At 43.0% G+C, this 13,250-nt stretch overlaps 1 protein-coding gene across 3 annotated transcripts in view; it reads left to right on the forward strand.

The window, feature by feature from the left end:
* Positions 1 to 753: 753 nt before the first annotated feature.
* Golim4 (golgi integral membrane protein 4) overlaps positions 754 to 13,250 on the forward strand; it is a gene marked incomplete at its 3' end in the record, with an annotated part of 87,716 nt that continues 75,219 nt past the window's right edge. For all 3 annotated transcript variants that reach the window (XM_008830130.3, XM_017797393.2, XM_017797392.2), the window contains 1 exon segment: positions 754 to 1,079. In XM_008830130.3, the coding sequence (XP_008828352.1) occupies positions 893 to 1,079 (187 nt within the window).

Consider the following 13,250-nt stretch of genomic DNA (forward strand, 5'->3'; position numbering starts at 1 on the left):
GTGCACACACACACACACACACACACACACACACGCACACTGATCGTCACCAAGCCTCAGGCCAGGACAAGTCCCCAGCGCACCCCACCCTGCTCCTCCGCCTCTCCTCACCCACCCGGGCTCCACGTGGGCGCAGCCGGGCGCCAGGCGGCCGCAGAGTCCACAGAGCCCGGGGCTGCCCGGAGCTGGGAGGGAAGGCGCGGCCCGGGGCGGGACGGACAAAGCGGGCGTCCAATGGAGCCCAGCACTGGCTCCCCGAAAGGAGGGAGCGGCGGCTTGCGCGGACCCAATGAGCAGGGAGCCCGAGTGGGACTTCCTCCCGGAATCCCGTTGGCCAGGACGGCGGGACCGTGGGTGACACGTAAGTTGGGTGGGAGGTGGCGGGCGGCTGTAGCTGCCCGAGCAGTGACACCGGCCCTGCCTCCCCCTGACCCGGCCAGGGCAGCCCGTGCCCATCTGTCCGCCTCCCCGCGGGGACGCCGCCCGAGCCCGGTCCCTTTGTTGGGAGCGCGTCGCCTCGGAGGTGGCGAGGGGCGGCACAGCCAAGCCAAAAAGTGGGGCGCAGGGACCCAGCCGGGCGCAGCGTGGGGACCGGGCGCGGGGCCGCGCGCTCCGAAGTATGCACAGGGTCCCCACGCGGGCCCGGCCACTCGCGGACACCCAGCGTCGCACAAGTTTGGTGGCCGCTGCCCGGGCGGCGTCGATGGCCTGGCACCCCGCCGTGCGCGGGGCCTGAGCGGCCGCCACTTCCCCTGCAGCCCGGCTTTTGTGTCTCGCGTCTCCTGCCCATGCCGCGTCCAGCCACCTCCCACGGTGGCCGCTGCTGAGGCTCCCTCCGGGGACCGAGGGGACGAGGACCGGCACCGCTGCCGCGCGGGGTGCAGGCGGGACTATGGGAAACGGGATGTGCTCCCGAAAACAGAAGAGGATCTTCCAGACCCTGCTGCTGCTCACCGTGGTCTTCGGCTTCCTCTATGGCGCGATGCTCTACTACGAGCTGCAGACGCAGCTGCGCAAAGCCGAGGCGGTGGCGCTCAAGTACCAGCAGCATCAGGACTCGCTCTCCGCCCAGCTGCAAGGTATAGTTAACGGGACGCGCCGCCAACTTCGCCCGGCGCTTCTTCCCGGGCTGCAAAAGTAGCTTGGTGGGCTTGGTGCCACCCCTTGAGCTTCAGGGACTTCCAGAGGGAGCGGTCCAGGGTGCTGGCCTCTGTGTACGTGTGGGGAGATGACATGTCCACTTCCTGCTTCCTTCCAGGGGTTACTTTTGGAATCCACACAGCCAGATAGTGGTCCCGCCTGGAGTTTGGTAGGTGTATGTGCACATAGCCACTCCAGGACTTATCAAAGGCCCAGCTGCAATCCAGGCAAACAGCCATGGGGCCACATCTGCCAACCATTCCCGAGGGGCATGACGCCTCTGTGGACATTTGCTTTTCTGGTTCAAGAAATGGAGAATTAGGCAGAAATTTCCCAATGGTGCTCCTTTTCAAGAGAGGGGGGAAAAAAAAGGCTATATTCTAGTGGCCCAAAGTGATCTCCCATGAATGGAACTCAGACCTCCTATTTTTGTATTATTGTTACTGTTATTAGCCTTATTCTACTAGCTTAATAGGCGACTTGAGAGATGTTGGGTGTGTTAGAAAAGTCCACACTACTTGACTGCTAACCATTCTGCAGATGTGTGTTTTTTAAAAGGCTTATTTGTCTTCCTGGGTAACCTCCATTGATCACAGAGCCCTCTGTGTGCATGTGCGTGCATGCATGTGTAGGTTTTACAATTAGCCTTGGGAAGTCAAAGGGAAGAATTTTTCACTTTGCAGGTTACAGCAGACACAACTCCTGTGCGACCTGTTCAAAGCTTGTGTCTTTCTATTTTAAGAACCTCAAATGTGAATTTCTAAGGCATAAATGATTCATGAATGCTGTGTAAGCACTGTGTGGTCATGTTAAGGACATACTCATCTTGTATATTTTATGCAAGCTTTTATCTGTTCTAGTGGTTTTCTTTCAACACTTACACATCTCTCTCTCCAACCAAATGAAAGAAATAAAATCCCTAAGAAGCAATATGCTGACCGTCTTTTCTGATAATGCAAATACAGCTTATTATATCTTGCTTGACATACATAAGCTAGAGGGTTGTTTCTGTCTGTGGATGTGTATACAAATATAAAACAGATGCTGTTTCTTTGCTCCAGCTATTCCGAGCATTTTCTAGAAAGAAATTTAAGATGAGAGAAAATGATATGCAGCTATTTGCTTGGTCTGATTTGTTCTTCCCAACTTAGAAGAAAAGAAAGTATTTTTAGCTTCCTGAGGCTGCTTAGCCACAAGCATTGAAAATGACTGGGCACACTTCAGAAGGAAAACCTGTTTTGATACACTCTTAGATTTTAAAAAAGTTGTTTAAACCTGTGGAAATTTACTTATGAGTTACCTATGAGTTGTTGTTAAGAGAAGGGCAGATATTTTACTTATTTACTTAGAGGTAGCTTCGGCTTGCCTATGAGTTTCTGTATGTGTGTGTGGGGGGGTATGCATGTGTGTACTTGCTCATCTGAGCATGTGGGAGCAGAGGTTGATGTTAGGAACTTCCTTGATATGGTCTCTACCTTATATTTTTTTGAGACAGGGTCTCTAACTGAATCCAGAGCTCCTATTTTGGCTAGGTTGGCTGGAAAGGTAGCCTCTGGGATTTGCCCATCTCTATTGTACAGCACACATACAACTTGTGTGTGTGAGTGTCTTTGCTGCAGATGTGTGCATATGTGGTTGCTTGTATGTGAAGGCCAGAGGTTGGCATCTGTTGTGTTCATCTGCCTCTCCACCTTATTTTCTGAGACAGTCACTCACTAAACTGACTGATTCAGCTAGACTGGCTGGCCAGTGAGCTCAGAGATCCTTCCCTCTCCTCCTCCCCAGCACTGGGATTGCAGACATGCACCCACAGCCTGTCTCTTTGCCTGGTTGCTGGGATCCAAATTCAAGACCTCACATTTGGACTACAAGCACTTCACCACCCAAGCCATCTCAGCATCCCCTGCGGTTTCTTTCCTCATTGATTCTTTTGCCATTTCCTCTTGGATGGCAGCAGTGCAACGGTCACAATGATGGTAGAGGAAGAATTATTTCACAGACGGGCCAGCATTTCTGCTTTTTTCAAAGAATGGATTCACTCCTGCCTTCTGCAGGATTATCTTCACATCTGCCCACCCTTTAATGATGAGCATTCGCTGATGGCCTGCCGCGTTTGCTTTCCCTTCCCTGTGACAAATGGCATTGCACAAAAGGGTATTCGGAGCAGCAGACCCATTCTTATTTAATTTCTTGTTCATTTGCTTGTTTGAGACAGGGTCTCCCTGTAGCCCCAGCTGACCTGGAACTGGCTATGTAGACCAAGCTAGCCTTGATCTCACAGAGCTCTACCTGCTTCTGTCTCCTGAGTGCTGGGATTAAAGGCGTGCACCACCATGCCTGGCTATTTGTTTGCTTTTGATATATGCATGTGCTGCTGGGTGCAAATGAGTGTGGAGGCCAGAGGCTGATACCACATGTCTTTTCTCAATCATTTTCTAACCTTTATTTTTTTGATACAGGGGTCTTTCATGGAATCTGAAGCTCATTGATTGAGCTAGCTTTGTGGGCCAATGAGCTTCAGAGATCTGCTCTTCAGTGCTAGGGTAACAGAAACCACACTCGACTTCTTACATGGGTTCGGGGTTCCAAACTTGCAACTCCACCCTACTGACTAAGCCATCTCATGAGCCCCCTCAATTCTTCAGGCTTGTTTAGTTCATTAAGATCTCTTAACTTGACCTGGATTAAGATCTGAGTTGATTATGAGTGGCTTTCTTTTCAAACATAACTCCTGAAAAGTTTAATTGATGCTACAATAATGGTAGACATCTGTTAACTGAGCACATTTGAGTCATCTTCAGTTGAAGAATAGACTGTATTCCAGAGTCCTTTGAAGGTAGGGAACTTGTAAGTTTGAGTACATTTTAATTTAGAATAGTCCTATACATTGGAATTGGAGGATTTCTAGGAAAAATTCAGAGACCAGACAACCCTCTCAACAAAATCCATGTCTTAAAAAAAATTATCCATTATCTATCTATCTATCTATCTATCTATCATCTATCAATCTATCTATCATCTATCTATCATCTGTCTACATCTATCTATCGATCTATCATCTATCTATCTATCATCTATCTATCTATCATCATTTATCTCCTATTATTAAACATCTGGGAATCTAGCTTCCATACTGGCACCTTAATTAAACTGAAGAGTAAGGCAGAGGTCACATGCCGGTGGCAGAGGTGGCAGCAACCTTTGCCCAACATAGTGTTTACTTAACATTTGAAAGTTTTCTCTGCCAATTTCAAGTGAGCCATAGGCCAGCCATACCGTTTGGTAAGCAGTGTGCCTCTATCTGGCTATACTGCCCTCTGAGCACCTAGCAGCTTCCGAGCAGTTAAATCACATCTGTGGGGGTGGAACCCAGGCTTCAACCAACCGTTTTTAAAGCTCCCTAGATTATTCTATGTTCAGTCATGGTTAAGAACTAGGCTCTGAAATCTTGAAGCTGAGTCTCTTCACACACTGGCTTCAAGGGTGTTTTCCTGTGATTAAAACCAGCCAAGTCTCTGGACTGCGATTCAAATTCTAGTTCTTCAACTTTTTGTGTGAACTTGGGCCTAATTTTTCTTATTTATAAAATGCAGAATAGAGTGATTCATTTCACCAGGGGTATTACAAGAATTACACAAAATAATCTCAGTAGAACTCCTAGGACACACCAGGCACACAGTAGGGCCAGCTGTTAAAGAATAGCTGTGGTGATTACCAGAGTCCCAATTTGAGATAAGATAGTTTATCTATTTCTATTGGTCCTAGGTTTAATTTTGAGATTGGACAAGTTCATTTTTTATAGTTAGCCACCCTCCTTTAATTGTGGCTAAGCATCAGGAAAATAGATAAACTGGCATAAAGTAAGTCCACTTTACCCCAGAGAAGGGCTGTTCCTTGACCATCAGAATTAGGCTTTGGTTACTGATTTACTCTTCTGCGTCAATCAGGTTAGGAAGAGGAGAAAGCTACTAAAGCAATGGCTGTGAGAGGTGAGATGTGGGTGAAGGATGTAACTAGTACACTTAAAATTTTCTTTGGTTTTATTTTATGTATATGAGTGTTTTGCACATACAAGATAAGTGCACCATGTGCATGCAGTGCCCACAGAGGCCAGAAGAGGGCATCAGAGTCCCCTGGAACTGGAGTTATAGATGGTTGGTAGCTGCTGTGCTGGGTCTTCTGTAAGAACACCAGTGCTCTTAATCATTGAGCCATTTCTTCAACCTGATTAGTACACTTTTAAAAAGTGTTTCATGTCCTCTCTGAACTACTGCAGTCCAGTGTGGTCTTCTAAATGATGACCAGAAATCTCCAAATACTTATAGTATGTCTAACATCCTGCAAAATCAGACACGTCTCTTGCAAGTATTCATGAGAAAAGAATTCAGTGTTCCTAACACTGAATTGTTCTTGAAGTTTGTTACTGTCTTAGCATAAGCTGACTGCCTAGTCTGAGGAAGAAGACACCACGTTGTTTTGGTTTTCCATAGACCCTAAATATGCTTTTTAAAAATTGCCTTTTGGTTCAGGCCCAGGCTCTTCAAATGCCAACCTTTCCTGTTCCCGGCAAAGTAGGTACTCAGGAAGCAGCAAGTGTACCTACAGATGTGCTTACTGATGGTGGGTGGGGTAATTGTTGATACAGGGGGCAAAGGACTTAATTCGATTTCTCATTATCCTTTTACTAGTTGTGTGATCATGGAGAAGTTAGTTAACAGCCTGTAGCACAGTTTCTTCACCTGCAATTATCAGAAGAGTCATCTTATAATAGATTAGTCATGTAGATCAATAGCTAGTAAACAAGGATAGAGGTGTGGAGCTTGCACATGGACTTACACTGGAGAAGCTTCTGGGTAACAGGGTGGTTCACACACCTCAATGATTCTATACTCAAGTGTGAACTTTTCACATGCAAAATTAGGTCTTGTAACATCAAATAGACATAGTCTTTCAAATAGACATCTCTATTAAAGTATATCTTATACATAAAAAGAGATACTTTCTTTGAAAAGTACTTTTCATGATGGTGTGATTTGGATGTAAAATATGCCCCACTGGTTTATGTGTTTCAATGTTTGATTGCCAGCTGGTGATGCTGTTTTTGGACAGTTGTGGAACCTTTAGGAAGTGGAGCCTAGGGAGAAGAATGGGTCACTGAGGGGGTGTGGGCCTTCAGGGTAATAGCCTGCCCTGATTTCAGGGGGGTTCTCTCTGCTTCCTGGTCTGTGGGATGTGAGGCCTGTCAGTCTCACTCCCCCATCGCTATTTCTTCCCCACCATGATGGACCATACCCTCTTAAACCATGAGACAAAATAAGTCCTTTCTTCTTCAAGTTGGTTCTGTTAAGTGTTTTGTCACAACAAAGAGGAAAGTAAGTAATATAGTTTTTATTTTACATGAAAATTAATTCCCTGCTTCAATGATAAAACTTCTAGATACTTCATGAAACTCCAAATGAAGCATTCTGTTAGATGTGTATGATTGGTATGAGAATCTGCAGCCAGTTTCATATATTATGCCCGTGTCTGTTTTCCTTGTGAAGGGCAGCATGCCAACTCTGTGGTAAGCAGAACTTTGGTTCTCCATGTTAGAGAATTGTACCTTATGGGAACCTCTAATTTGAGTTCCAGGGAGATCTGAAACTTCACCTTAACTTTTCTTAGTTCTCTTGCCTTTGCAAGGAACAGTTTGCCTCGGGGCTGAGCACTGACTGAAAGAACAAGTGTGCTGGAGCTGGAGAAACAAACCCTGAAGGTGTAGGGGAAAAACAAACAAAAACTTTTAACAATGGATGATATTTAATAACCTTTATTGAGTGGCCATCATGCTGAGGTACCAGCTAAACTGTACAGGCATTGTGTCACTTATCAGTGATCATAGCATTTCTCTGGAACATGGAGAGGGTACGTAGCTTGCTAGTGTCAAGATGGATTCTAATAACATACAGCATAGAACTTTAAAGTGACTTCCTAGCTGAGTCCCTCCCTGGTGATCTCAGTGCCTCTCAGGAAAATATAAATGAGTTCTAAGAAAGCCATTCTATAAGGATTCAAGAATTTAAACTTTGAAGAGGTGTGACCATCTGTGGCAGTTTTTCCTGGGTGTTGGACATGGGCTGTGACACAGAAGGTTATTTCGTTGGTGCTAGAGTTGACTTTATTGAAGCAGATGCTACTAGAAATAACAGTGATTCACACAACCCATAATTTACAATTCCTTTTCAATGCTGTCTTGAACAGTCAAAGAGAGACTCTCAACATGTTGTTAAAAAACCTCTCTCAAAGAATCAGACTATTTTTTTTTTTTTTTTTTAAAAAAATAGGCAAACAATAGTGTGAATGGGAGAACTTGTTTTATGATTGTATTATCTAATTGCACCATGACCAAGGGAACTTATAAAAGAGTTTATTTAGCTTACAGTTCCAAAGGGGCAGGAGTCCATCATGGTGGGAAGGCATGAGGAAGAGGTGGCTGGAGGAAGAGCATAAGCTAAACTTTCACATCCTCAAGCAGGCAAAATGCGCAAGTACTTGGAGCCTATGGGGGCATTCTTATTCAAACCACCACAATGATATATAATTTTAAAATTAATTCATTAATTACTACCCATTAACGCAATGTACAGTGCATTTACAAGGTAGTGAGTGGGGTAAAGTCTTCTCTTCAGGAATCTATTGGGAAACAAGTATTTGGCAACTTCTGTTACTTGACAGGTGCTAACTGACCTCATGAAAACTTGTGTGAGGGTACCTGCATGTTTGAGCCTTAGGAATGTACTAACAGAAAAAGTCTGATAGAAACACAAAATTTTGCAGTTCCCTCAATTCTGAGATGGATAACTCACTTTTGCATCTCAAACTCAGCAAGAGCCTCAAACGTGACTTCTAATGTGGGGCCACATTTTCTACGGCCCTGTACTGTCTGGGGATCAGCAGCACCCCCTTCCCACTATCAACAGAAATGGCATTGCTATTTTTAAACAATGCTGTGTGTTTCTGAATGGCATATTTATGTTCTTTGTTCTCATTGGCCCGTAAGTGTTTCTACTGAAAACATGTCTGTCAGGCATTGCCCTCACTAATAAGCCTCACTAAATAGGCTCATAGCCTGGGGGGACATGACTGTGAAATAAATTGCTCTCTATGACTGTCTGACATTTAAAAAATATTGCTTTAACTTTTTCATACATGAAATGCCACAATATGATAGTGAATAGAGCAGTAAAATATGTGGTGTCATTGTGAAGGATAGGCACTATAAAACATTTGAACGGTGTCATTTGCTTTCCTTTGAGCATTAAGCAAATCAAAAAAGTTAGAATCACTTTAGGGGAGTCAAACATTCCATCTTCTAGTTCACATTTCATTTAACATGCACTGTTTAATTGGGATTTTTGTTACAAGCCACAACATAGTTTATAAATGATCTTTAAGAGAGTTTTAACATTGCGGATGAGTTCTCTTAATTAGAGGTGTAATATTAAAAATAAATATAAACATATTACAATAGAACAGATGACAATTATTTGGTTAAGTTTAAATACAGAAATTTATCACATTTTATATTGGGAAGATTTTATGGTGTGGGTCCAATTTCTGGATACTGTATCAGTTATTCAGAATTTGTGTGTTTGGCTGTATATGTGAATGTTCATGTGGGGTGGTGAATGGGCACATATATGGACCTGTGTATGGAGGTCAGAGGTTGTCACTATGTCTGGCTTTTTATCTTTGCTGTGTGTGTGTGTATGTGTGTGCAAATTGATGTGTGAATGCAGGTGTACACATGTCAGTGCACTTGTGGAGGTCAGAGACAACACTTGGTGTAAGTCCTCATCTTCCACCTGTTTGATACAGGGTCTTTTTAATTTTTACAATATACCAGGCTAGCGGGTCTGCAGGATTCCAGGGATCTCCTGACTCTGCCTTCCAGTCTCACCAAAGAAGCATTAGATTACAGATGTGCCTACGTTCATCTGGATTTTTATGGGTTCTGGGAATTCAAACTCAGGCCCTTATGCTTATTAGACAAGTGTTTACCCACCGAGCCATCTCTCCAACCCCTGCCTAGTTTATTTACATGAATTTTGGGGATCAAACTCTGGCCTTCATTTACTTTGCAAATTGAGCCATATTTTCAGTCACAGTTGTTCAAGCTTTTCATACACACTGAGGCATTTTTAAATGGATTTTATGTTCTATTTAGAGGTTCAGATGATCCAAAACAAGTTAAGAACTGCTGACCTCAAGAATCACTTTTATTAGAATATGAAAAAAATCATTTTTATTAGGTAGGTAAGGATCTGCTCAAAATTCAGAAGTCATCCAAGTTGATTCCTGTGGATGAGGCTTCTGGGGTATTATTGAGCACAAATCCTGTAGTATAATTCTTCAAGTTTAGTTGTCCATGACCTGTAGATCATCAAAACTAAAAGATAAGCTCTGCTTGACACCATCAACACTCACAAGACAAGCAGGAGATACTGAAATACTTGCATTCTGAAGGGTCAGTAGAGGTGAGGAGCGGAGGAGTCGCTGGTCCATAGTTCCAGAATCCAAACTGGCAGATGCTCCTTAATTAGGTCTCCTGGCCAGGGAATCGTCTCTCTGCTCCAGACTGTATGCTTGGGCTCTTATTTCTGCTCTTTGAGTCTTGCTTCTCTTTTAATGAATGGTTACATGTTTCATGCTGAGGAGTTTCCACAACGTATTCTCTGACAGAGAAATTTGGTGGAGGGGGTGTCTATAGCCTCTTTTCACTCAATCCTATCTCTGTCCCTTTAGTCCAAACTTCCAGTGTTTCTCCTGATAAAAATATCAAAAATTTGTGGGTTTCTGTGAAACTTCTTAGAATCTTCTCCCTTAAATGCCTTTTTCAAGAAAGCCCATCCATAGTCCATAAATCTTCTAAAATCCAAACTTCTGTGAAGTATATGGTCCGTTCCTTATATTCCCTTGAGAAGATCTGAGACACACATGAAGTCCTGAGATGTGACTTGATACAGTGCTGAGATATCCCTTTCAATCTTTCAAGGCCTTAACAAAGTGGTTGCATAGTTACTCCCTGGGCTTGTTTCTTTGGTCATATTTTCCTTGTAGTGTTCTAGTCCAACTGTGTTTTCTGGACATATATTTTTAAATTTTATCATTATTTGGCTATTTAGAGAATCTGAGAATTTTCAGACCCATCAAGTCATGACTTTTATTAGTTCTTCCCCTGGTTTATCTTTTCTCTACACTTTATTACAGAACAGTAAGAATAAACCCAGTGATGTCCTCAACATTTTTCTGGGACTCCCTTTAATTCAATCACTCAGTTCATTTGGCAATTTTTAGTTCTGATATAACAGGGAGTGGCTGTGGATCATGTAGCTGCAAGTAAGTGCTGGTGTAGCTAAAATTTCTGTGTGACATTGTTTCTTTTCTCTTCTAAAAGACCTTCCATTCATATATGTTCTTAAAGCCCAAACTTCTATGAGCAATGTAGCCCAAGGTTCTTACACTTCAGCAGCGCCTTCTGTAAGATAGACCACACAATTCCAAACCCATTCCTGCCTTCATTATCTCACTTCTTATTTTTTTTTAACATGTACAAAAACTTTATTGAGAATTTCATACATACATATAAGATGTTTTGATCAAATCTATGTCCACTCCCTCCTTTCTAACATTTCCCCCCTCTGAAGAGGTAACCCTAAAATATTTTAAGGATTAGATACTAGCTCCCAAATACTTTTGATGTTTTGACATTTTTTTGCCTTTGGAACAGAGTGTGTTGCTAACAGGCCCAAGGACATTTTGACTTTGAGCCCAGAAACTGGCTACATTTCTTTGGGGTCTTTTTACCTTAACTGCCTAGCCAATTCCTACCTCCTATTCTTATCATGCCATCACTGAAGGGTTTACCCAAATTGCCGATAGGGAATAGGGACGCAGACCACTCTAGCTTCTTCCATGATGAACAGGGACACAGGGTAAGGCAATTGGAGTACCCCTTCACTGGGTCTATCTAAAAGATGCCCAAGTTGCATAACTCTTGTCTCTAAGGGGAAAAGAAAGTCCTCGAATCAAGAATAGGAAATGTGAAGAAGTAAAGGCAAGAGTAGCATTATAAGTTCTAGACAGGGAACAGTATCCCACTTCTAAAACCTGCAAAGCAAATTGTCCCCAAAGTAAATTGACTCAAAAGGACAGGCCTGCCTCTTGGGTTCTGCGGGAAGTAATCTAGGCTTTTTGAGTGAGTCGAAGCCAGCAGGTATTGGTAACCAGGATTTGTCATCTTAGAACTCGACTGGCCTTGAAGACTTCTTCAGGGTTCACTCGGGGTTGCTGGGAGGCCTTAGGAGATCCACTTCTAACCTCACGCAGGCCTTTTGACAGAGCTTTTTCAAAAAATGACAGCCAGCTACCCATAGGGCAAGAGATCAGGGAAAGCAAGGGCAGATGAGACAGCACAGAAAGACAGAAAATAGAGGGGGCGTGGAAACGTCTCACCTTGGGATCTAGTTTGTGTTTTCTGCTGGCAGAGGGTCAGAAATTTCAACACACCGACAAAGTCAATTTGTCCTACAGGGACAAAATTTCCTCTTCCAAAAAATATCTCCGACAAGGGTCTTAAAAACAAAGGAACTTTCTTACTTAGAACCAAAATATTTGTGAACTTTAAATTTAACCATAGCGGCCCACCTCTCTCACTCCTAGATCCAAACAGTATTTTTCATAAGCCACATTTGCACAAAGAAAATGCTTTAAGAGAAATAAGTGAACCAGCTCATACTTTTATACTTAACTTTAGAACTTCACCTAAACTTTAAACCTGGTGAATTATATCCTTTGGGCAGGTGACTTGAAAAGCCACAGAATCACATATAGAGTCATAGTAAAGATACCTACACATGCCCTCACTGTCTCTTCTGAAGCCTGCATCCACCCTGGGATGGGCAGTATCCTTTCCTGTATATGTGTCCCAGTGCTAGCCTAAAGTGTTTACAATCCCTTACCTCTACAAGAAAAGCTTACCAACTTTGCCTCACATAGAAATCCTTTCCTGTAACATAGTTGAGGATCTGGCTTTACCTGAGTTAGGGCCCTATGGGGAGAACTCTTCAGGCTGCCTCAGTCATGCTGTGCTTCATGTACCCCAAACACCCATGGTGAAATTGAAGGTATTCTACTAACCAGATCTTGGAAGTCATTTCTCATCACTCCACCATATTCTGTTACTTGAAGAGATCATTACGTTCAGCCTATAATCAAGGGAACATGGCCTGAGGAAGTAACTATTATTTGGCAGCACCCTCATTGTCAAAGCCATCAGGTGATGATTTTCTTGGAACATTTGTGTGCTGGACACTATTCTAAATTATTTTCTTAGATTATCTGACCTGATAGTTTTGTAAAATATTTTAATACATTCTACAGTGTGATTTATAATGAAATTTGAAAGTGTATTAGCAACAAGTGGCAATAGAACAGAGAGTTCTCAAAAGAAGTAAAGATGGCTATGAAGCATTTTAAAAGATGTTCAACATCACTAATAATTAGGGAAATGCAAATTAAAACCACTTTAAGATTTCATCTTACCCTGGTCAGACTGGCTAAGATCAAGAGAACAAATGATACCAAATGTTGGAGAGGATGTGGGGAAAGGGGAACATTTATCCACTGCTGGTGGGGCTGCAAACTGGTTCAGCCCCTATGGAAAGCAGTGTGGAGAACTCTTAAAAACCTACAAACAAACCTACCATTTGACCCAGTTATACCACTCCTTGGCATATTCTCAAAGAACTCGTCCTGTTGCAGAGACACTTGTACATCCATGTTTGTTGCTGCTCTTTTCACAATAGCTAAGAGATGGAAGCAACCTAAGTGTCCCTCAATTGATGAGTGGATAATGAAAATGTGGTTCATTTATTTGATGGAGTTTTACTCGGCAGTAAAGAAAGCTAAAATCATGAAATGTGCAGGTAAATGGATGGAACTAGAAACTGTTATACTAAGTGAAGTAACAAACTCAGGAATAAAAATGACGTGTTCTTCCTCATATGTGGATCCTAGAACCAAACCCTGATAAGTGAGTATGTAACTAGACATAACTACAGCAACCAGGA

The sequence above is a fragment of the Nannospalax galili genome, unplaced genomic scaffold (genome assembly GCF_000622305.1).
Source record: "Nannospalax galili isolate Female #2095 unplaced genomic scaffold, S.galili_v1.0 scaffold33, whole genome shotgun sequence".
Classification (NCBI taxonomy): Eukaryota; Metazoa; Chordata; class Mammalia; order Rodentia; family Spalacidae; genus Nannospalax; species Nannospalax galili.